Consider the following 25,690-nt stretch of genomic DNA (forward strand, 5'->3'; position numbering starts at 1 on the left):
ATGTTAGTAAACTGAATCAATGAGTGGATGAATGTGCTGAATCAGATTCAAAATAATTTTGGGTTAAAGAAAATGAATTAAAATGCTACTATTCTTAAATTGACAGTGTTACACTTTTGTAAGCAAAAATGACACAACACAGTTGTTTCATGGGTAGTACGAGTAGATTTGCATTGCTACATAGATTCTGTTGTTTGCTCTGTTTTACAAAGTGAGCACCTTCAAGATAGATAGTCAGGATTAAGATTATGATGCAAAGGAAGATTTCTTTGGGTGATATGAATTAAAATCTGTAACTCAATTATCTTATTTTCCAGGACCTACTTAGCAACTAAATATGCGTCTAACATAAAAACAGTCTTTCCAAAATGCTTATCATCAATTATTAACTTCAAAACCAAGTAATTTGCATTTTACCTTGCAGTTGCCAAGATATACTCATAACGCGGTGACCAGGAAACTGCCAATATTTCTTGTCTGTGACCTGCAAAACAACTGTATAAAATGACTTGCAAAATATTTGAAAAAAATCAAAAGATACAGTACAATTAATTTTGTCAGATTATGAAGAAAGCATAAACTAAATCTTAAAAATAAATTGATACAATCATGATTTTTTTCACATTTATAATAATCTATATTTAAATATTAATGTGAAGTCTATGGGGCATTTCTCACAATGCTATTTTATTATAAAAGGTCTGGGTTTGCTTTGCAAAAAACATTCAGAGCAAGTGAGTCTGTCTTTTTAAATACAGGTGTTAGCCTAGCAAGTCTATCCATTAATAAGTGATATAGCTCAAGCTTACTTACTTATCTCTACAACAAAATCCCTGCAACAAACCACCATATAAGATAAACATTCTAAAGAATAAAAATGTTCTCTAAGTTTTCAGAAAGTTATAACAGAAAAAAATTATTTTAAATGATTGTAAAAGGCATTTATATAAAAATTTTTATCTAGAAAGCACAAGTGATAAGTTCATAGGATAAGTGATTTCAGCATTTTAATTCACTTACCTATTCAAATCATATATTTTCATCTACCTAGCTTATATTCATAGAAATTCATGATAATGTAAAACAAATGTTATCCATCTCACCAAGTTTTCCTGATATATTTATTATGTGTTTCTCAGAGATGAATAAAAATAGTATATCTGAATTACATCCTATTTTTTCACTGTTTAGAATTAGATGATCTAATACTAATAAAAAAGTAGCAAAAATAATTTAAGCTAGTAAAACTTTACCGAAGTATTATTTCAATACCTTTTTCTAAAATATTTTTATTGAGAAAAGAAGCACCTAAATATTAAGAATGTTTACTCAGCCAGAACAATATTAAAAAATGCTCATGGAGACAAATGTACTGATGTAAGTTTCATAAGTAGTTCATTTTTTTCAATGTAGAAATAACACACGGTTTTTGAGTTAGACTTTCTATATTCTTTGAGCTTCCCCTTGGCTACTGTACATAAAAATGTCTCCTCAATAGTTTAGTTTTATAACAATAATGCACAAAAGGATCTTTAATTCCCTGCTGACTTCTAACAACTAGCACAAAATACATCAGTCATGTCACTTATAAAGAATACATTGTTAATAATGTTTCACTTTGTTGAATGGTTTACTCAAAGTAGTTGTTGTTTCAAATACCCTGTAGAATGTGGGAACAAGATCCAGACTTTAAGTCACAAAGTTGTACTTTGGGCCCTCTAGTACCAACTGTAAAAACAAAACAAAAAAAATAGTTTAAGATAATTTTACTATAAATCATCACCAAAAGGAAACAAGAAACTACCCTATGAGTGATGACATACTCACTGTATCCATGCAGAAATATAAAAATGTATGCTAATAATATACTTTAGTTATTAATGTTTATAACTAGAAAAATTCATTTTATTTTAATAGCTTAGCTTTTCCATGGTAATGATATACTTCTAATCACTAGTAACAGATTCACAGAAACTCTGGACACAGACTGAGTGGACCTCAAAGACAAGTTAGTGCCCAAACTCTTTAAAGATGAAGCAGCTGACTGATGTCTGGAGGTGAAGAGATTCATGAAGTGCCACAGAAATAATATCACAGGGACCTGATACCTGATACCAGAAAAACATTTTTTCTTCTTCACACATGAAAATTTTTGTTGCAGGTGCTTTCATAAAAATGGATGTTTAATTTGAATCACACATTCTAGAGAAAAGGAAATCATTTCCTTGTTTCACTGTGTCAAAATGAAAAAGCTGCCAAATTTTGTTCACGTAAAATCTTTGAAACTTTGGTGATTTAAAAGTAACTCTTTCATGTACCACAATGTTCATTGCAGCTCTATTTACAATAGTCAGGACATGGAAGCAACCTAAGTGTCCATTGACAGATGAATGGATAAAGAAGATGTGGCACATATATACAATGGAATATCACTCAGCCATAAAAAGAAACGAAATTGAGTTATTTGTAGTGAGGTGGATGGACCTAGAGTCTGTCATACAGAGTGAAGTAAGTCAGAAAGAGAGAAACAAATACCGTATGTTAACACATATATATGTAATCTAAAAAAAAGAAAAAAAAAGGTTCTGAAGAACGTAAGGGGAGGACAGGAATAAAGACACAGATGTAGAGAATGGACTTGAGGACATGGGGATGGGAAGGGTAAGCTGGGACGAAGTGAGAGAGTGGCATGGACTTATATACACTACCAAATGTAAAATAGATAGCTAGTGGGAAGCAGCCACATAGCATAGGGAGATCAGCTCCGTGCTTTGTGACCACCTAGAGAGGTGGGATAGGGAGGGTGGGAGGGAGACGCAAGAGGGAGGGGATATTGGGATATATGTATAGCTGATTCACTTTGTTATAAAGCAGAAACTAACACACCATTGTAAAGCAATTATACTCCAATAAAGATGTTAAAAATAAAAAAAAAGTAACTCTTAAGGGAACAGAAATGTGCTTTCTTAATCTTTGAATCCTAGCCACTGTGAAACCTAGCACAGTGCCCAACTTGTACAATATCCGTTAAACTGAATACAAAGAGTAATACACACTTTTTTTCAAAAGAATTGTGATCTTCATCAGGGTTAAAATGTTTATATCAAAACTAACTAGATATTAAAAGGGAGAAAGTTTTCAATATGTTAAAAAACAACATATGTACAAACCTGCTACCAAACAGTGCTTGGTGGCAACTGGAGACATATGATGACTATAAACTGTTTCTTCAAAATTAAATACATCTGCAATCTGATAATCAAAAGACATTTAAAATAAGTGTAAGTTCTAATTACAATCACAAAAGCAACAAATTTTCTATTTACTTATTTTCACAGTTAGCAATTTTTTAATTGACTGTTAGCAATTTATTTATTTTTCTTTAATAAATCTCAGAGATCAAGATAAGACAACCACTTGGTTCACCATCTTCCCTTCCGCTCCATTCTGAGGGACTTCAGCATCTACACAGGTGATCTAGCCAGTACTCTGCCTCTCAGTGCCATACAACCTCAGCTACCACACCCAGAACATTCTCATCACCTAGAACTGCTTCTCCTTTGAAATCACCTATTTCAGTTATATATGACCAAATTTTATATAATTCCAGGTCCCCCCCGCCCAGCTACCTACAAGACACCCCAATAAAGCCCAGAAGTCCTATCAGTTCCTTTCTTCACTTCTTTTCCTTCTTCAGCTTGGATTCCAAGTTTCAATGCTTCAACTGCCAATATCTTTGATGTTATCATTGCATTTGTCAAGACCTCAACCTGACTCCAAACGTCTGCCTTCCGTGTACCTATATCCAGGTTTAACTACACAAGAGGTCAGCAAACTTCTTCTGTAAAGGGTCAGATTGCAGGCTTTGAGAACCAACTACTCATTTCTGTCACTGTAGTGTCAAAGTGGCCATAGACAATAAATGAGCATGTCTGTGTTATAGTAACACTTTTTTTTTTTTTTTTACAAAAAGAGTCCATGAGAAGCCTTGGCCCAGAGCCTAGACTTGGCCTATGGGCCGCAGTTAGTTGACCTCTGCCCTATCCAGGTGAAGAAAATCTTATAATAGAGAAGACTAGTATCACCATAAAAGATCATTCATCTCAACTGGGCTTTAGTACTGACTGCCGGTCCTACAATTTCAATAGCATTGTCTACAATATTTGCAGCTACTTCAAACCTTCGCCACTCTCCACAAAAATCGCCACTTCATCACTACAGGTGATCTGATCTTTCATTCCAAAGAGAAAATAGGAGCCATTCAATGAGAATTTCCTTATTGTCTTAACAACAAACTTATAAACACATTTGCTTCCGCTTATCTTTTTTCCTTCTTCATTCCTGTTATCATGAAAAAAATGATCCTTCCTCTTATTTAATTTCCCCACCTATGTTCAGATCACTTTCAGCGCTGTCAGAAATCTCACCCTATACATTATTGCCTCTATCTCCCGAGTATGTATAACTGCTCTCTCCCTACTGGCTCGTTCCCATCAGCACTAAAACATGTTCAAGTCTCTTTCATTGTAACAGCACTCCCCTCCCGAAGACAAAAAAACAAAATCCTTTTCACCCAAATTCCTCCTAATCTTCTTCCTCCCCCTTTAAATCCAAATTTTGGCTGTCTCTAATTTCTTATCTCTTATGTATTTCTCAACTCACTGCAAACTTATTTTTTATCTCCACTACTCCCGCTCTCACCACCCTGCCAATACCACTGATAACCTTCTATCACCAAATGTAGTCTTTATCTTACCTAATCTGTCAGTAGCATTCAACACAGCTGACTATTCTACCTTCGTTAAGACAATCTCTTCCACTGGCTTCCATTATATCACATACTCCTGATTTCCCTCTTATTCTCTCTGGCTAGGCCTTTTCATTGTCTTCTGCAGGCTTTGTTGTTCCTTCTCCTGTCCTTATAATCTTCCTCAAGGTTTAGACCCCTCTCTTTAACTGCCACCTATATCCTAGTGACTCACAAATCTATATTTTCAGTTTAGACCACACTCCCAAATTCCACCTAGGTATAGCTCAATTCCTGGATTATCTCCACTTGGCTCTACACCTTAAAGTTAAATAAAGAAGACTCTAGAGAAGACATTCCTCTAAGCCACATCATATGCTCAAGCTATTAAAACATGCTCATGGAAAACTGAGATGAAGGTATGAAAAGTACCTAATATATACATTAATAGGAAAAACTAATGATGGGAGTGGAGGATGGAGAAAAGGACAGTATCTTGCCTTCTTTATTTTTCTTTATACATAGCAGAGGCACAATTGTTTCTTACTGAATGCTTTCAAATTTATTATTAATAAAATACTGTCAAGGCTTCCCTGGTGGCACAGTGGTTGAGAGTCTGCCTACCGATGCAGGGGACACGAGTTCGTGCCCCAGTCCGGGAGGATCCCACATACCGTGGAGCGGCTGGGCCCGTGAGCCATGGCCGCTGAGCCTGAGCGTCTGGAGCCTGTGCTCCACAACGGGAGAGGCCACAACAGTGAGAGGCCCGTGTACCGCAAAAATAAATAAATAAATAAGTAAATAAAATAAATAAAATACTGTCATACCTTTATTTCAAACAGAATTATGAACTCATGGAATACTGTTTTAAGTTAGCAAAACATTTATGTTTAAAGAAAATTTAAATCCAAGATGTCAGAGTTTTAATAGAAGTCAATGTTAAGGAAAGAAAATGTAAATGTATGGCTTATTAATTTTTAATTAATTAAATAAAAAAATTTTAATTAAAAGCCATACTTTTAAATGAAGTGTAACATACAGAAAAGTACACAAAAATCATAAGTGTACAGCTCAATTAATTTTCACAAAGTGAATTTTCACAAAGTAATGGCCACCTTTATTGAAAAATAGAACATTACAAACATTACAAATACCCCAGAAGACTCCTTAGAACCCCCCCCTTACAAATCTCACCAAGAAAGATAACCATCATACAGGCCTCTATCATCATTAGATTAGTTTTGTCTATTTTTGAACCTCCTATAAGGGGAATTATACATTAGGCACTCTAGTTTTTGGTTATTTTATCTAATATTATATAAGATTCATACATTTTGTTAATACAGAAGTATTCCCTTGTCATTGTAGGAGAGTACTCTGATGTAAAATTTGCCAGATTTCATTTGGCTGCTAATGGACATTTGAGTTGTTTCCAGTTTTTGGTTATCATCAACAGTGCTGCTATGAACATTCTTACAAATATCCTTTAGTACACATATGCATGCATTTATATACCCAAAAGTGTAACTGCTGGGTCAGAGGATATGCACATATTTGGCTTCAGTCAATACCAAATATCTGTACCAATTTGTGATCTCATCAGCAACATATGTAATGTGTGATGATGTTATCATCAACCTCTTTTAAGTTTGGCCATTCTGGAGGGTACAGAGAGGTTGATGATGTTATCATCAACCTCTTTTTAAGTTTGGCCATTCTGGAGGGTACAGAGAGGTATCTCATTATGTATTTAAATAACACATCCAGGTGCACAATTAATAAAGTTGAACACTTTTATTTATTGGCTATTTGGATATCCTCTTTCTTGAAGTGCCTATTCAAGTGTTTTGCCTATTTTTCTATAGGACTGTTTTAATTTTTGTTGACTATATAATCTGTACATCAGTCCTTTTTCAAACATATGCATATGTCAGATATATCATGCCATTCCATGGCTTACCTTTACACTTTTGTAATAGTGTTTTTTGATGACTAGAGATTCCTAATTCTAATGTAGCTCAATTTATCTATCTCTGCCTTTTTGGTTTGTAGTTTTTGTGTCTTTAACTGTCATAAGCCACAAACACATTTTCTTTTTTCATTTTTAAGCTGTATCATTTTATCTTTCACATTTATACTTGTAATCCACCTGAAATTGACTTTTGTGTCTGGTGTGAGGTAAGGGTCAAAACTAGTTTTTAAATATGGATACCTAGTTCATCCAGGACCATTTATGGAAAAGGTTATCTTTTCCCCAATTCACTGCAGTGTTATTTTTATCATAAACCACATCATTATAGAGCTATGGGTGTGTTTCATGATTCTCTATCCTGTTCCCCTGTGTGTGTTTGTTTTCACTTGTACCAATATCACACTGCCTTGATTAGTATAATTAATTTATGGTAAAGTCTTGGTTACAGGTAGTGAAGTCCTCAAGCTTCATTCTTCAAGAGCGCCTTGTCCCTCTGCATTTCCATATGTATTATACATTAGAATTACCTAGCCAGTTTCCACAAAAGAATTCTGCAAAGATTTTGATCAGAAATGCCTTGATTCTATAGATCATACTGGGTAAAATCATTATCTTTATAATATTAAGCCTTCTAATTCTTTTCTTTCTTCTTCTTTTTAGAATTGAGGTATAGTTGATAAAATAACAAAGTGATTCACAGTTTTTAAAGGCTACATTCCATTTATAGTTATTATAAAATATTTGTCATATTTCCTGTGTTGTAATATATATTCTTGTACCTTTCTTATTTTATACATAGTAGTTTGTACCTCTTAATCCCCTATGCCTATCTTGCCCCTCCCTCTTTCCCTCTCCTCACTGTGGTAACCATTAGTTTGTTCTCTATAACTGTGAGTCTGTTTCTTTTTTGTTATATTCACTAGCTTGATGTACTTTTTAGATTCCACATATAAGTGATATCATACAGTGTTTGTCTTTCTCTGTATGACATTTCACTTAGTATAATACCCTCCATGTCCATGCATTTGATGCAAATGGCAACATTTCATTCTTTTTTATGACTGAGTAGTATTCCATTGTATACACCACATCTCCGTTATCCATTCATCTGTTGATGGGCAGTTGGGTTGCTTCCATATCCTGGCAATTATAAATAATGCTGCTATGAACACTGGGATACAAGTATCGTTCTGAATTAGTGCTTTTGTTTTTTTCAGATAAATACCCACGAGTGGAACTGCTGGGTCATATGGTAGTTCTATTTTTAGTTTTTTGAGAAACCTCCATAATGTTTTCCTCAGTAGCTGCACCAATTTACCTTCCCACCAACAGCACCCAAGGGTTCTCTTTTCTCCACATCCTCACCAACATTTGTTATTTGTGGTCTTTTTGATGATAACCATTCTGACAGGTGTGAGGTGATATCTCATTGTGGTTTTAATTTGCATTTCTCTGATGATTAATGATGTTGAGCATCTTTTCATGTGCCTGTTGGCCAGCTGTATGTCTTCTTTGGAAAAATGTCTATTCAGGTCTTCTAACCATCTTTTAATTAGGCTTGTTTTTTTGATGTTCAGGTGTATGAATTGTCTATATATGTGAATATTAACCCCTTATCAGTTATATCATTTGCAAACATTTTCCCCCATTCTGTAGTTTTCCTTTTTGTTTTGTTTATGGCTTTCTTTGCTGTGCAAAAGCTTTAAGTTTAATTAAGTCCCATTTGTTTATATTTGCTCTTATTGCTTTGCTTTAGGAGATAGATGCAAAAAAAAATTTAGTATGATTTATATCGAGAATGTGCTGAATGTTCTGCTTTCTTTTAGTTTAATGGTTTCCAGCCTTATGTTAAGGTCTTTGATCCATTTTGAGTTTTTTTTTGTATATGGTGTTAGAGAATGTTTTAATTTCATTCCTTTACATGTGGCTGTCCAGTTTTCCCAGCACCAGCTATAGAAGAGACTCTCCTTTCTTTTCCTTTATTTGGCCATGCCATGGGGCTTGTGTGGTCTTAGTTCCCCGAGCAGGAATTGAACCTGGGCCCTCGGCAGTGAGAGTGCAGAGTCCTAATCACTGGATCACTAGGGAATTGCCAATACTGTCTTTCCTGCATTGTATACTCTTGCCTCCTTTGTTGTAGATTAATTGACCATAAGTGCATGGGTTTATTTCTGGGCTCTCCATTCTGTTTCACTGATCTATGTATCTGTTTTTATGCCAGTACCATACTGTTTTGATTACTGTAGCTTTGTAGTATAGTCTGAAGTCAGCGAGCGTGATTCGTCTAATTCTGTTCTTTCTGAAGATTGTTTTGGCTATTCAGGGTCTTTCACGTTTCCATACAAATTTTAAAATTATTTGTTCTAGTTCTGTGAAAAATGCTCTCGGTATTTTGACAGGGATTGCAATGAATCTGTAGATTGCTTTTGGTTGTATGTTCATTTTAACAATGTTAATTCTTCCAATCCATATACACGGTATATATTTCCATCTATTTGTGTGTTCTCCAATTTCTTTCATCAGTGTCTTATAGTTTTCTGAGTACAGTTCTTTAACTTAAGTAGGTTTATTCCCAGGTATTTTAATTTTTGATGGGATTATAAATGGAATTGTTCCTTAATTACTCTTTCCGAAAATTCATTGTTAGTGTACAGAAATGCAACAGGTTTCTGTATATTAATTTTGTTTCTGGCAACTTTACTGGAATTCATTGATGAGCTCTAGTAGTTTTCTGGTGGTGTCTTTAGGATTTTCTAATGTATAGTATCGTGTCATCTGCAAACAGTGACAGTTTTACTTCTTCTTTTCCAATTTGGATTCCTTCTATTTCTTTTTCTTCTCTGATTGCCATGCCTAGGACTTCCAAAACTATGTTGAATAAAAGTGGCGAGAGTGTGAATGTGACATATCCCACCATTTATTTAGGTCTTAATTTCTCTCAATAATATTCTATAGTTTTCTGTGTAGTGTTGAGTGGTCCTGTACACTTTTCAATTTCTTACTAGGTATATGATGACTTGTGCTGCAATTATAAACTATATTACTCTTGAAATTTCATTTTATAATTCTTTGTGCCTGGAATTCAGATACAACTGACCTTATATTCAGCAATTTTGCTGAATTTTCTTATATTATAATTTGGCTAAAGTTTCCTTTGGATTTTCCATGTTTGTAATCATGTAATCTGTAAATGCCAGTTTAAGGAATTTCCCGTTTATTCCTACTATGTTAGGAATTAAAAAAAAATCACGAATGGGTATTGACTTATATTAAGAAGTATTAAATAGTTTCCTCAATAAAATGGGTATAGAGAGAATGTACCTCAACATAATAAAGGCCATATATGACAAGCTCATAACTAACATCATACTCAACAGTTAAAAGCTGAAAGCTTTTCCTCTAAGATCAGGGAGAAGAGAAGGATGCCCACCCTTGCACTTTTATTCAACACAGTGCTGGAAGTCCTAGCCAGAGCAATTAAGCAAGAAAAAGAAATAACAGGCATCCAAACTGGAATGGAAAAAGTAAACCTGTCTCTATCTGCCCATGAAATGATATTATACATAGAAAACCTTAAAGACTTCACCAAAAAACTGTTAGAATAAACAAATTCAGTAAAGTTGCAGGATTCACACTGTTAAAAAAAATCAGTTGCATTTCTATACACTAATGATGAACTATCAGAAGGAGAAATTAAGAAAACAATCTCATTTATAACTGCAGCATAAAGAATAAAATACCTAGAAATAAATTTATCTAGGGAGGTAAAAGGTGTACACTGAAAACTATAAGAAACTGATGAAAGAAGCTGAAGACACAAATAAATGAAAAGATATTCCATACCAGTGGACTGAAAGAACTAACAGTGTTAATATGTCCACAGCACCCAAAACAATCTATAAATTCAGTGCAATTTCTACCAAATTCTCAATGGCATTTTTCTAGAAATAGGAAATAATAATCTGAAAATTTGTATGGAACCACAAAAGACCCCGAATTGCTAAAACAATCTTGAGAAAGAAGAACAAACCTGGAGGCATCACACTTTCTGATTTCAGACTATACAGCAGTCCCCTTCTTATCTGTATTTCACTTTCCTCGGTTTCAGTTATTTGAGGTCAACTGTGGTCTGAAAATATTAAATGGAAAATTACAGAAGTAAATAATTCATGTTTTAAATAATACACTGTTCTGAGGAGCATGATGAAAGTTTGCTTGTCCCACCTGGATGTGAATCATCCCTTTGTTCTGTGTATCCATATCATATATGCTACCCACACATGAGTATAGGTAAAAATATAGTATATACAGGGTTGGTATATACTATAACCACGGTAATTTGATAGTATCCGTGGTTTCAGGCACTCAGTGGGGGTCTTGGAATGTATCCCACATGGATAAGGGGGGACCACTGCATTACAAAGCTATAGTAATCAAAACATTATGGTACTGGCATAAAAACAGACACACAGATCAATGGACCAGAAAAGGCAGTCCAGAAATAAAGCCAGGCATGTATGGTCAATTAATTTACGACAAAGGAACTAAGAATATACAATGGGGAAAGGATAGTCTCTTCAATAACGATGCTGGGAAAACTGAACAACCATACGCAAAAGAATGAAACTGGACCACTATCTTACACCATGCACGTAAATTAACTCAGAATGGACTAAAAACTTGAATGTAAGACCTGAAATCATAAAAATCCTAGAAGAAAACATTGACAGTGGTCTTGGTGAAGACTGTTTGGATTTGATACCAAAATCAAAGGCAACAAAAGCAAAATTAAACAAATGGAACTACAGCAAATTAAAAACCTGCTGCACAGCAAAGGAAACCATAAACAATATGAAAAAGCAACCTAAAGAGTAGGAGAAAATATTTGAAAATCATGATAAAGGGTTAATATCCAAAATATATAAAGAACTCATACAACTCAGTAGCAAAAAACCCAAACAATCCAAATAAAAAATGGGCAGAGGACATGAACAGACATTTTTCCAAAAATATAAGAATGGCCAAAATGAATATGAAAAGGTGTTCAATATCACTAATCATCAGGAAAATGCAAATCAAAACCACAATGAGATATCACCTCACATCTGTTAAAATGTCTATTATCAAAAAGAGATAAGTGTTGGTGAGGATATGGAGAAAAGGAAACCCTTGTGACTGGTAGTGGGAATGTAAATTGGTGCAGCCATCATGAAAGACAATATGGGGTTCCTCAAAGAATTTAAAATAGAACCATATGATACAGCAATCCCACTTCTGTGTATATATCTGAAGGAAATAAAATCACTGTCTCTCTCAAAGAGATAGCTGCACCCTCATGTTTTTTGCAACATTATTTATAATAACCAAGTCATGGAAACAACCTAAGCGTTCATCAACACATAAAGGGATAAAGAAGATAACACACACACACACATACACACACACAGGAATATTATTCAGCCATGAGAAATAATGAAATCCTGTCATTTGTGACCATGGACAAACCTTGAGGGCATTATATTAAGTGAAGTCAGGCAGACAAGGACAAATACTGTATAATATCACTTACATGTGGAATCTTAAAAAGCCAAGCTGATAGAAACAGTGAATAAAGTGATTACCGGGGCTGGAGGGTGGCAGAAATAGAAAGATGTTGGTTAAAGAGTATAAACTTCCAGTTATAAGATGAATAAGAGAAGGGAGAAGTTTCATAGGGAAGGGGACCTCAGGCAGGGAACATAACACATAACATGTGTTCAGAAGGCAAAAGGAGATCAATTTAGTGGCAGTACATCATTTAGGTTGAAAAGAGGTAGAAGCTAAGGTTGAGCAAGTGGGAAGTGAGGTTATGGAGAACTTAGAATGCCAGGCTGAATTTAGACCATGGAGTCACTAGAGGTTTTGTGTTGAGACAGGATGAAACTGCTTGATTCTGATTAATTCTGGGGTAAACTTGCTGTGGAAATGTGGAAGAAAAATAATGCAGAGAAACCAGTTAGGAGTTTTTAGGAGCAGTCTAGATGTACAGTGATGGTGAGGGAAATAGGAAAGGGAAATCTGAGAGTTTGAAGGAAGAATTGCTAGATTTGAGGACTAAATGGATGTGAGGAGCCATCATGTTCACTTCAGTTTGGAACATGTTAAGTTTGAGAAGATGACACTACATTTAAGTAAGAGAGGTTCTGGGCTTCCCTGGTGGCGCAGTGGTTAAGAGTCCGCCTGCCGATGCAGGGGACACGGGTTCGTGCCCCGGTCCGGGAAGATCCCACATGCCGCGGAGCGGCTGGGCCCGTGAGCCATGGCCGCTGAGCCTGCGCGTCCGGAGCCTGTGCTCCGCAACGGGAGAGGCTGCAGCAGTGAGAGGCCCACGTACCGCAAAAAAAAAAGAAAAAAGAGAGGTTCTGAAGACAGGTGGAGACATATGGGACTAGAGCTCAGGGAAAAATTAGCATGAGAAAGAAATATAAATTTGATCAAATATAAAAACTATTATCTACTGTCTACCTTTACTAAGCTATAATGTTAATAACTTTCTTTTCCTTTAAGTCTTTTGGCCAATAGGAGATAAATCCAATTTTCTTCCCTACAACACTAGACCATAGTAGTTTTTGAATAATAAAGCAAATAATAATAATAGCTAATGGTTTTTGAGCACTTACTATATGCTAGGCACTGTTCCAGGTACTTTACATATATTGACCTAGTTAATCCTCACAACCATTCTATAAGGTACAATCATTACCCCCTTTAGAGATAAATACAGAAAGGTTCAGACAAATATCACATACAGTCAGCAGCAGAACCAAGATATGAACTCAAGCACTCTACGTCTCCTTAACTGCTATACTAATTTCACATCTACCATATGACATCTTAGCAAATAATCACACTAAAATGGTTTAGGATTAAGTTCTCATTTATCGCACAGAGCAACTTGGAAAAGTTTTTAATGTACTTACTTGTAACGTATTTGTATCCCATACTTTCAGAGTTTTATCAAATGAGCTTGATGTGAACATGCCAGTGTCATGAGGATACCACTGTACAGTCTCCACACTATATTTGTGAACATCAGGATGGCTTCTACAAAACAGTAATCAAAATTTAGAGATAAATGATTTATTTGAGTTTCAAAACTGATAATATATTCACGAGTAGCAGTCTCAGGAACGATGATATGAATGGCCAAACCTAGATCACATGCCATGTCCTAGCTGTCTAGAGAAAGAGAATATCTAGGCATCTCTAGTTTTAAGCTTTCACAGTATGATGTGGAGGGCTGCTTCCTACTAAGGCTTATAAAATGAGAGACTTCTGATTTCAGTACTATATCCTGGAGGGATCAGCCAGCCACACTGGACCGCTTCATGGAGACAGTGATTTTTCCTTACAGGAAGAGATACCTATTCTGGTTTTGGATTTGCTTTTCCTGGCCATCATTTTCTCAACACCACCATTCTTAGAATTGTTGCCTCACATACTTCCGTGGTGTCCCACACAGTGTTGCTTCTGATTAAGAACCCTACTTATACAACAAAAGAATGCAACTGGTAGATACCCATGAGATTCACTACTCTTATGTAACACATCACCCATAGAATCATGATCTGTTGAAGACTCAGTTATGACATCAGTTACAATATAGCACCTTGTGATGATGATGTGCTATCCTGAAGGATGCAGTATATGCTGTGAACCAGTGATCAACACAGTATGTATCCTTTACTGAATCTTAATTGAAAGACACTGGCTGTTTAGGAACACTTAAGAGACAATGGTGGGACATTTGAACACCAACTGTATACTTAATATCAGGAATTATTATAGATGTGAGATAGTGGTAGTGGGGTTATGCTTATAAAACACCTTTTACCTTTTAGAGATACAAATAATTATGAATGAAATGATATCCTTCTGAGATCTGCTTCAAAACAATCCTCAGAGTAGCTGGGTAGGTTGGGGTAAAGATGAAACAAGACTGGTTATGACTGATAGCTGCTGAAGCTGGGTGATGGGTACACAGTTCATTATACTACTCTCTATTTTCATGTATGCTAGAAATTTTCAATAAGATAAAAGTAAACAGAAGACTACTGCAATCCTATGCAGATAGGACCATCATGAGTTCTGATTCCTTAAGGTGAAGGTCTGGATTACAATACAGAATAAAGGGCCTTGACACATGTGGTGCTACCTGAAGACCTCAAGCTGGCCTTGAGACAGCTGCAAAAAAGGACTGTAGTACCTATTCATATTTCCTTACTTTCTATGTCATGTATATACGTATATATTTTAACTAATTTCCTCTTTCTTTCCTCTTTTTCTTACCTCCATTATTTTATATAGGTTAATTATACAATTGAGCCCACAGGTTGCATAATCCTGATATAAGATCACGTAAAACCAGTGGAAAAATAGACATTATCCTGAACTGGAGATGGATGTGGTAAATAAACAGACTTAGGGTCATAGCTCTTCGGGGAAGGGGATAATTATATTTTTTTGTCAAATAATGGATACTTGCATTAGGTCAGGCTGAAACTTTTTTTTTAAAAGGAAGGGTAGGTATGGAAAGAAAGGTATATACTGATATTGGACAGCCAAATGGGTGGACTGTAGTGGACATGCGCCCTTTTCTTGGCTGAACATCCAAACTTCCTTTCGGGGGGAAATTCCCTTCGTTTTGTTGAAAGGCAGGGCCTTGCCTCTTGTTACATAAAGCAAGGGGCTCCAGATACTCTCTTTCCCTTGCCCTTGGCAGTGGGGGCATGAACATGTGTCCTGGGCTTCATCAATCCTGGGACTCTAAAACTCCAGCTAGTAATGCAAACCAAGGATAGTTAGCAATTATTCATAGCTGTGGAGTTGAGAATCTGTGTTTGTGACATGTAGCAGAACCCAAACTAAATTGTTCCTGTGGTGTGACCTTGACTGTGTTCTCTTGTCCTAGTTTCTCTTGCTTTTCTGCTCATTTTCTACATTTGATTCTTCCACCTTCCTGACATTATGTGAGATATTAAATTTCTTTCCAATAAATTTCTGCTTAAGATAAACAGAACTGATTTCTATTTGTTCCTAAGGATCTACACAGTGATTTTCCAGTTTTAAATAAAATAAATCTTTAATGTAGTGATCACAAATAAAAGCTCACCTATATTTTAGATTTAAAAATAGGACAAAATATTGTATTATTCTCCTACTATGTATGATCTGTCATTCTCATTCACATTTAATAAAAATTTGGGTACAGGAATCTTTTTGGTGCTCAGAACAAACACATTAAGTAAAGCAAAAATAAATATCAGGAAACAGTCTAAGCCACATTAACTTAGTAACAATTTTTATTGAAATTACTTTTTAAAGTTAGATTATAAAGTCTTTGAATGTAAAATGCTACTTTAACTCATTTTGTAAAGATGCTTACTATATGCCCATTTACCAAAGTCATGGTTTTGAAGTTAAGAATTTGAATCTAAGAAGAATGTCATAATAAAGTAAGATTGATATCCTAAGCATTTACTTGACATCACACACCGGAAAAGCAAATCATAGCCACTCGTGGAATAACATTACATAGCAGGTGGTATATATAAAAATATTATTTTAACAGTGTTAAAATGATAGCTAAGATAGAATAAGACAAAGATAAATTTAATTAATGACTGTCTTACACTTTGGAATTTAGAGTTTTTGTTTGTTTGTTGGGAGTGGGAGTGGAGGGAATATAAAATGGTGTAAGTCTCTTAGGAACCAAGTTCCAAAGTAATTGAAGTGGTATCTTGTTTTGTACCAAATGTACCTATAATTATATTGCTTCCTATTTATATGATGGCTTTACAATTTTTAATATGCTTTTTAAAAGACAGTATTTCATTTAAGTCTTACAGAAAACTTACAAGAATAATAGGGCAAGTATAATTATCTCTAAGACAAAATAGTTTTGTCAGAGGCTCAGAGAAATAGTTTCCTTAAATCTGTATTTCCAAAGTGAAGCACCAGAGCCAAGAAACATTCGTAAATCTCCTCACAAATATTCCATGAACTTATGCATCTATCTAGTGCTTTGGGAACAGCTTTAATACAGAGTGGTTGCTGATATGAATGTTCATGAAGTTTTTCCTCTTGAAAACATTTTTTCGACACCTATTCTCTCTGTTAATTCAAGGTCTCCTCAAAATCAGATCAAATACAGGAAATGAAAAAGAATTAAGCGATGATTATGAACAAATTAAAACAAAATCACAAAACACTTTATTAAAAACTTAAAAATAATTCTCACAAGATTGGAAAGCCAGTAAATAGTCAAAAAATTCAAGACAAAGAGAAGTATGTTAAGTTAGGCAGCGTTGAGTAAATAGAGAGGTAAGAAAGGGGTGTGTATGTGTGTGTGTGTGTGTGTGTGATTGTTAGTACATTTATGGCTTCTAGCTGTTAATCTTTTTGTTCTATTAATGATAGTTGAAAAATCTAATTTGTGTTTATATTTAGCTGGAAAGACTCAAATGAGTCTTATGCTAAGTAGTCTAAGAACTAAAATTAGTTACTGAGGTGTGCTATGTAGGTGGAGAACAAAAAGAACATAACCAAAAGTTTTTTCATGTTTTGCATTTGATGCAAAAATAGTCAAATGTTTATAAATTCATGAATTACATTTTTAATACACACCTGCCAATGGAACACACTGCTTTACATGTGTAATAAGGTTGTCTGCTGGAGTTCTCAAGATCATAAAGCACCATCACACCATCTGAACCACCTGATAACATGCTAATAATAAAAAAAGTTCACATTATCATTTTATATAGTTCATTTATTACCAAGTATTTCTGAAAATTACTGACCTACAAACTCAAATTTATTATGCCCATAAATACAGAGTAAATCTTCATTAGTATAGGCTGAAATAAACTAAAATTTTTAATCTAATATTTGTGGAAGAATGAGTATAGAATGATTCAATCTGTGATCAGTTAAAATTTACCTTCATGATTCCAAAAAGAAAGGACAGTAGAAACAAGATGGCAAAAGATACTTCTTATACAAGGAAGTGAAATGTTACAAAGTCATTTTAAATGGCCTAGTTATAAATGGAATCAGACATATCAGTTATTACTGATGCTAGCTATATGACCCTGGCAAGTTACTTCACCTAAGGTTTTTCCTTTGTAAAAAGTGGGACATTTTCACCTAAATCATAAAGTTGATACAAAGATAAGTCATATGCAAAGGGCTTTTATACTGCCTGGCAAAAAATAGGGGATCCGTAAGTGTTAGATTTCTTCCCTCCATTATGAATGCATTTACTCAACTCATTCAATTTTGAGCTTCTGCAATATGCTAGGTGTTATGCCAATTCAACTATGAACAAGACAGGCATGATTCCTGACGCCCCAGTTTACAATCTAATAGGGAAAACACATAGATTTGTGAATTTAATTTATATATCTATATATGTAAATATTTTTGCATCTACATAAAGTATTGCTATTTGTTAATATTACTGCTCACCATCAATTCTGGTGCTGTCTCTATTCATTCTTGTTCTGATTTTATTCTCTGGTAGATTCTTAAGAAAGGCCTAATGAGAACAATACTCCCTGAATTCTTGTATGTTACTAATAATTAGTCCCTTTGTACTTGAAAATTAGTCTGGTTGGATATAAAATCCTTGACTCACATTTTATTTCCTTGAACATCTTAGAAAAGAAACTTCATTTCTTTGAGCAAAAAGCTCAAAATCAAAGTCTGGTTACAATATGATTCTCTTTCCCTTATATGTAGTTTCAGATTTTATTCATTCTAGGAATGTTTCCTTGGAATATAGTTTTAGTCTTTATTCCATTCTGTTCCTTTGGGTTTCTTCTCTGGAAACTCTTATTATATGTATGTTAGATCTTCTTTGCCTATCTTCTACATACATCTGTATCTCAAATACTTTTCCTTTCTCCATTTCTTTTTGATTTTTAAATGTTTCCTCTTATATTTTATTTGCTTGTGTTCCTTATGCTTTAGTCTTCATTTCTGAAACTTTCTTTTCTAATTTTTTCTTGAGTTTGATCATCTCATTTTTCCGTTTTTCTAATTCCTACTTATGTTACTCTTTCATACACTGTATCTTTTAAAAATGACTTTTAGGGACTTCCCTGGCAGTCCAGTGGTTAAGACTCTGTGCTTCCACTGCAGGAGGCACAGGTTTGATCCCTGATTGGGGAACTAAGATCCCACATGCCACGTGGTGCAGCCAAAAAAATAAAAAATAGAAATGACTTTCAGCTAGTTTTAAAATATTAGGTAGTTATCTATTTTGTGGGCATATCTTTCTGGCACAACTACACTGTCTAAAGGAACATTATTCTATTTATTCTCTTTGTTCTTAAAATAATTTTGTATGGGCTTTGATCTTAATCCTATTCTTTTGCTCATTTTTATGTAAAATTAATTTTCTTAAACTTTTAAAAGGGAGGCTTCGTTTATAACAATATTTAAAATTTATATATCTAGAACATCCCCCTCCTCTTCTTTTTCAAATAAGATGCTCAAAATATGGCAGCTAACTTTCAGAGATTTCCTGATTTTATTCACCTCCCCAATTTTTATCTGATCCACCTTTTTCCCTTGTTTCTTTCTATTGTCCCTGTACTGCTCACTTTGGATTCTATTCCAAACAGTTTCTCCTCAACGTAGGGTTCTGTCCATTAGGACATCTTTAGGTGATTAGCTGGAGAGATTATACGGCCTACAGTACTCCAGCCCCTTTGGGTCTTACTGTGAATCCCTTGAACAACTAGAGTACACAATCCTTTCCCAGTTTCAATGTTGTAGTCAAACTGGCTTGCTGAGCTTTCAACTACCTGTCAGTTATTTTGAGTTATCAGGTCTATTAGATGCCCCAGTGGTTTTTATTGCCTCCCCTGGTATAGATGCTGATACCACACTGATTTTGTAGTTTTCAGTGTTTTGCTCCCATTCATCCATATTTTGTGGTTTGTGGAGATATTTGATCACTTATATTTGTTATGAGTGTTGTACATTGGTTTTTTATTTTGCCATCTTTAGTTTCTTTGCTATTTATAGTACAACATAAAGAGCTTGTGTCAGAAATGAACACACTTCTTTCTTCACTGAGATAGTCTTGCTACAAAAAAATATATAGCTTATCTAAACTGTGCGCTTAGTGACTTGTACCACATTCTGGTACAAGTGCCTTATCTTGTTGTGAACCAGATACAAAGGGTTCATGAACTAGCAGCATGTCCAAGAAGCACTGATTTATAGACTTGTTTTAAGAAAAATTCAATATCAATTTGTAGGACAATTAGGTTAATTTAACAGTACTTCTTCAAAGTTCTTTGCTAAAATAGTTCTAAATCTAATTGATGATGGGGCAGTAAAGAAATACAGCAAGTAATGCCATGCTGAAGGTTTTTTTTTTTAATACTCAGTGTTAGCTTCATTACAAAATTTTGTGGTTCAGTTACTCATTGTGTATACAGAGAAATCTTTGTAAATTTTAACAACTACAGCTTTTGTTTTGGTTGATAACATGTTGCAGCTTGTTTGAACATAGTTTTGAGTTACATGCGTACCATAACAATTCCAAAAACATTTTCTGCATATTTGTACTTTGTGAAATACTGTTTTTTACCATGGCATTGCATGTATTATCAATGTAAAAACAATTGTTTTCAAAGCTGAACTTTTAGACTTAATTTAAATTGTATTTACAATAACATAAGATGTTTCATCTTTGCTAGAATGACTTCCAAAAGCTTTCCTTTGATTACATTAATTGGGTGAAAAAAATTGAAAATTATTGTAATTAACTGACTTCGTAGTTGAAGTATCTGATGGCAATGATGTTACCTAACTCTACGGTTATTACCCTGCTAATAAAGTGAACACAGTAAAAGACAGGACTTGACGTTTTTATGTGGACAAGAAAACTCGGTACCAAAGACGCATGGAATAAACTCAGAAGAATTTAGAAGACATAAAAGAAAATTCAAGCTTCACAGGATGATATACAAATGTACTTTATGTAGTTGCACTTGTTAAAATGTTTTCAGATAGACTTCTTCAATTAACTCCTAACTTTGGAAATAAATGCTTCTTTACAAGATTTATGTATTCTAGTTTTCATTCTGGTTTTCCGTGGTATAACTACAGCTCTCACAATGGTTGGTAAATATTAACAAGTATTTTGAGCAAGTTACATGTGAATTGATTTTTCTGAGAAAAAGAAGACCTATATTTAATTTTCCATTAAACATTCATTTTGATTTTTATTTCTCTTTTCTGCCAAAAGGGTTTAATGCAAAATACAAGTCTTAGCAAACAATGAAATAAATAGTTGTAGAATTTTACTATGAAAAAGGGGGAAAAGGGGGAAACCACTGTAGTGAGAATCTTGACTTTTCTGTATATGCTCTGCAAAGACTCCTCAGTCTGTTATTTCTCACACATATTTAATGCACATGTAATCTATAACTTCCCACATTTCTCACTAAGTCTTCCAACTGGTAGCCTGCTGGATTCATGTACTTTACAGGTCAAACAACTGATCACTACCCCAAATGACTGGCTGGAGTACTGAACATTTTTTTCTACCAGCCCCTAAGACCAAAAGAAATCAGCTATCCCTTGATGCTCATATCTGGATTATTTTATAAGCAAATTTAAACTTTTGTCCACTAGATGTCCTCAGCTAAGTTTAAGTTATCAGAATTTAACTTTTTAACCTGTCCTTAATTGGAGGGTGTTATGTTGAGCCTGGAAAAGGTCAGGAGGAAGAAAAGAATTATCACAGGTCATCTTTTAGATTTAACCATGTGTTAAAGTGAGCATTTGTTCACTGTACATGTTTCTCATATACTACTAGGTGAGACCATGACAGAGGCTGGAAATAAAAAACAGATTTCTATTAAACCTACTCTGGCTTATTTTAATGCAAATAATAATACTTCATTATAATATAAAAATTTGGGGGCAAATGCTAAACAGAACATGGTAAGACAAACTTTTCTTTAGTTACTTTTACACTTGTCTTAATTATAGACCACATGAAGGGTTTTGAACTTTCTTGTAAGAGTAATGTGGGGTAGATGAGTTTTAAGTGGGGGAGATGCCACATTTTTCTATGCACTTCAGCTGTTGTATGGAAAATGGATTGAAAGGAGTAAAAGTATAGGTGATAATTCTTTTGATTAACAACAGTGGTGGCAACCATTTACAGTATGCCATGTCCTATGCTAATCATGTGATACATATTATCTCAATTAATCTTCACAACAAACTTGTTAGATTTTGTTCTTACATTGTATAGCTAAAGGAACTGTGAATTAGAAAGGTTAGATAAATTGCTCAAGGCCACATAGCTGATGAATATGAAGCCAGGAGGAACTCAAACACAAGTCTGGTGTGCTTCAAACTTAATTTTCCAAAATATACTTCTGCTTTTTATATTTGTTTTCCCAGCAGACTCCTTGAGAGTAACAACTCTGTTTTGAAATAGCAGCTAAAGACATACCTCAGCACTTACACACTCTCTGCATCCAAAAAAGTTCAGTATTAGTTGATTTAACAATGAATATATTTATATTAAAGTAGTTTGGAAATATTTGGCAACATTGCATAGGTTCAATGTTCTGTATTTATTTGAAATTAATAATGCCAGATTTAAAATGCTACAAATTTAGAATTTTTATTAATTTTTATGAAACTTCAGAAAATTAATCTGAAAGCAAGATTTTACTGGATCTCACTTAGGAACAAAAATGATTATATAATAAACTTACTATCTCCCTTCAACAGGGTCAATGTCAAGGGTGTTAACTCCACTGCCATGGATCCTTTCAACATCTCTGTCTTTGTTTAACTCCAGTCCCAAAACCCTGCAAAACATAAAAATTAAAAGGAGGAAAAGGAAAAATAAAATTAAACAATAAGAAAGTAATTTAACATTAAAATGTCCTTATTTCACCAAAATTACATGGAGTCAAAAATCACAAGTAATGCTTAAATCTCCTAACATACATCCAAAGGTATTTACAGATTAAAGAACTTATACAAATTTTTAAAATAACAAGAGTACTAACAGTTACATGTAAAGAATTTCTCCTGAAGCATTGTCTTATCTCTTATTTAAAGGGTGTATTTTATTAATTTTTAATTTAGATAGCTAGAAACTGAAACAAATTTTCAAGAACAAAAAGTTAAATTCTGATAACTTAAGCTTAGCTGAGGACATCTAGTGGACAAAAGTTTAAATTACAGTTTAAAAAAAATTCCCTTGTTTCTTAAGCCTTATAGAAATATAAAACGAGCATGTTCAACTCAACAATTAAGCACATTTAAATAAATCAAATTAAATATAAATAATTAACAAGTACTCTCACAAATGAAGACGAATGAAATTTCTGATATTCAATAACTGTAAACCATCATTATCTTGGTGAGGACGTCAAGATTAAATGAGTTGAAACATAAAAAGTGCTCATAACAATGCTCAGCATATAGTAAGTGCCTAGTGAGTGTTAACTATTAGAAGTTGTCTCAATCTTTTGGATGTCAAAAAGCATTTACATTAATTTAACCAAATGATCTCTAAATTCATTATTGATCAAAATAATGTTAATTTAAATAAGATTTTCCCCCCAGTTTTACTGAGAAATAAATGAATACATATCATTGTATAAGTTTAAGGTATACAGCATGATGGCTTAATTTACTTATATTGTGAAATGATTACTACAATGGGTTCAGCTAACATCTATCACCTCATATAGATACAACAAAAAGAAAAAAAATTTTTCTCCTTGTGATGAGAATTCTTAGGATTTACTAACAACTTTCCTATATATCATACATCAGTGTTAACTATAGTCAATATGTTGTACATTACATCCCTAGTACTTATTTATCTTATAACTGGAATTTTGTACATTTTGACCACTTTCCTCCAACTCCTCCTGCTCCCACCCCCTCCCTCTGGTAACCACAAGTCTGATCTCTTTTTCTGAGTGTTTTCTTTTCTTTTAAGAGTCCACATACTTAAGTGAAATCATATAGTATTTGTCTTTCTCTGTCAGACTTATTTCCTTTAGCATAATGCCTTCAAGGTCCACCCATGTAGTTGCAAATGGTAGGATATCCTCACTTTTTGTAGCTAAATAATATTCATTCCACTGTAAATATATACCACAACTTCTTTATCCATTCATTCATAGGTGAACATTTAGGTTTCCTTGTCATGGCTATTGTAAATAATGCTGCTATGAACACGGAGGTGCAGATATCTTTGTGAGTTATCGTTTTCATTTCCTTTGGATATATTCCCAGAAATGAAACTGCTAGATCATGTAGTAGTTCTATTTTTAATTTTTTGAGGATCCTCCATTCTGGTCTTCCACAGTGGCTGTACTAATTTACAAATCCCACCAACAGTGCACAAGGGTTTCATATTCTCCACATCCACTCCAGCATTTGTTATCTCTTGCCTTTTTGATAATAGACGTTCTAACAGGTGTGAGGTGTTGTCTCACTGTTTTTGCACTTCCCTGATGACTAGTGATGCTGAACATCTTTTCATGTACCTGTCGGCCATTTGTATATCTTCTTTGGAAAAATGTCTATTCAGGTTCTTTGCCCATTTTTCAATTTTTTTTTTTTTTTTTGGTATTGAGTTGTATGAGTTCTTCATATGTTTTGGATATTAACCTCTTATTAGATAAATGGTTTGAAAATATTTTTTCCCATTCTGTAGGTTGTCTTTTCACTGTGTTGATGGTTTCTTTTGCTGTACAGAAGCTTTTTAGTTTGATGTAGTCTCACTTGTTTCTTTGTTTCTGATTTTTTTTGCTAAGAGTGCTTATTCCATGTTATATCACACTGTAGTTGGTAGGTATGCAGTAACCAAAACCCACCCTATATTGGAAAAAAAGCTGTTGAAATGGACAAAAGTTTCACATCATGGCCCTGGTGTTTATCCTACTGTTCACAGTTTGCTTTCCGTTGGCCTAAGATCCACCCCTCCCCACTCCTCCCCACCTTTGGAGTTCTTGTTTATTTTTGGTTTTGTTGCTTCTGCTTTAAGTGTCATATCCAAAAAATCATTACCAAGGCCATGTCAAAGAGCTTTATTCCTATGTTTTCTTCTAGGAATTTCATGGCTTCAGGACTTACATTTAAGTCTTTAATCCATTTCAAGTTAATTTTTGTGAGGGGTATAAAATAGGGGTCAAGTTTCATAAAATGAGAAGTTTTAACCTATCAAATTATCATAGTTTTCTTTTAAAAAATAACAATGCACAGTGCTAGGAAAGGTACATACTGATATTTTTATGCAGTGACAGTACTATTAATTCCCATAAACATTTTGGAAATCATTTTAACAGTAGCAAGTGTCTGATTTAAAGATATACAAGTTCCTCTTTTTTTCTTGGAAGACAGTTTAGCCTTAGATTCAAATATCCAGTCTAACACTTACTACTTGTCTAACCCTGATCAATAATAAAAACAGCTAATATTAATTAAGAGCCTACTATTTGCTGACATTGTAATCACTTTATTAAGTGTCATAAATGGTAATCCTAAGTAGTAACTTTCCCAGTGGTAGATTACATTATTAAACACTTTGCCTGATTATAAAACTAAGACAGGGCTTCCCTGGTGGCTCAGTGGTTGAGAGTCCGCCTGCCGAAGCAGGGGACACGGGTTTGTGTCCCGGTCCGGGAAGATCCCACATGCCGTGGAGCGGCTAGGCCCATGAGCCATGGCCGTTGAGCCTGTGCGTCTGGAGCCTGTGCTCCGCAACGGGAGAGGCCACAACAGTGAGAGGCCCACATACCGCAAAAAAACAAAAACAAAAAAAACTAAGACATAAGTAATTTGCCCCAAATCACATAATTGGTTGAACTACATCTGAACTCTGACATTTTTTTCTCCAGACCATTATGCTCTTCTACCATTTCTAA

At 34.3% G+C, this 25,690-nt stretch overlaps 1 protein-coding gene across 1 annotated transcript in view; it reads right to left on the reverse strand.

The window, feature by feature from the left end:
- The window catches only part of ERCC8 (ERCC excision repair 8, CSA ubiquitin ligase complex subunit), a 58,672-nt gene that overhangs the window by 22,411 nt on the left and 10,571 nt on the right, over positions 1–25,690 (reverse strand). Inside the window, exons 2-7 of the mRNA XM_065874605.1 lie at positions 22,514–22,609; positions 17,385–17,486; positions 13,679–13,802; positions 3,171–3,252; positions 1,660–1,728; positions 418–484 (exon numbers count right to left, since the gene is read on the reverse strand). Coding sequence (XP_065730677.1) covers positions 418–484; positions 1,660–1,728; positions 3,171–3,252; positions 13,679–13,802; positions 17,385–17,486; positions 22,514–22,609 — 540 coding nt within the window. The remainder of the gene's footprint in view (positions 1–417; positions 485–1,659; positions 1,729–3,170; positions 3,253–13,678; positions 13,803–17,384; positions 17,487–22,513; positions 22,610–25,690) is intronic.

Source organism: Phocoena phocoena, chromosome 3 (genome assembly GCF_963924675.1).
Source record: "Phocoena phocoena chromosome 3, mPhoPho1.1, whole genome shotgun sequence".
NCBI classification, from domain to species: domain Eukaryota; kingdom Metazoa; phylum Chordata; class Mammalia; order Artiodactyla; family Phocoenidae; genus Phocoena; species Phocoena phocoena.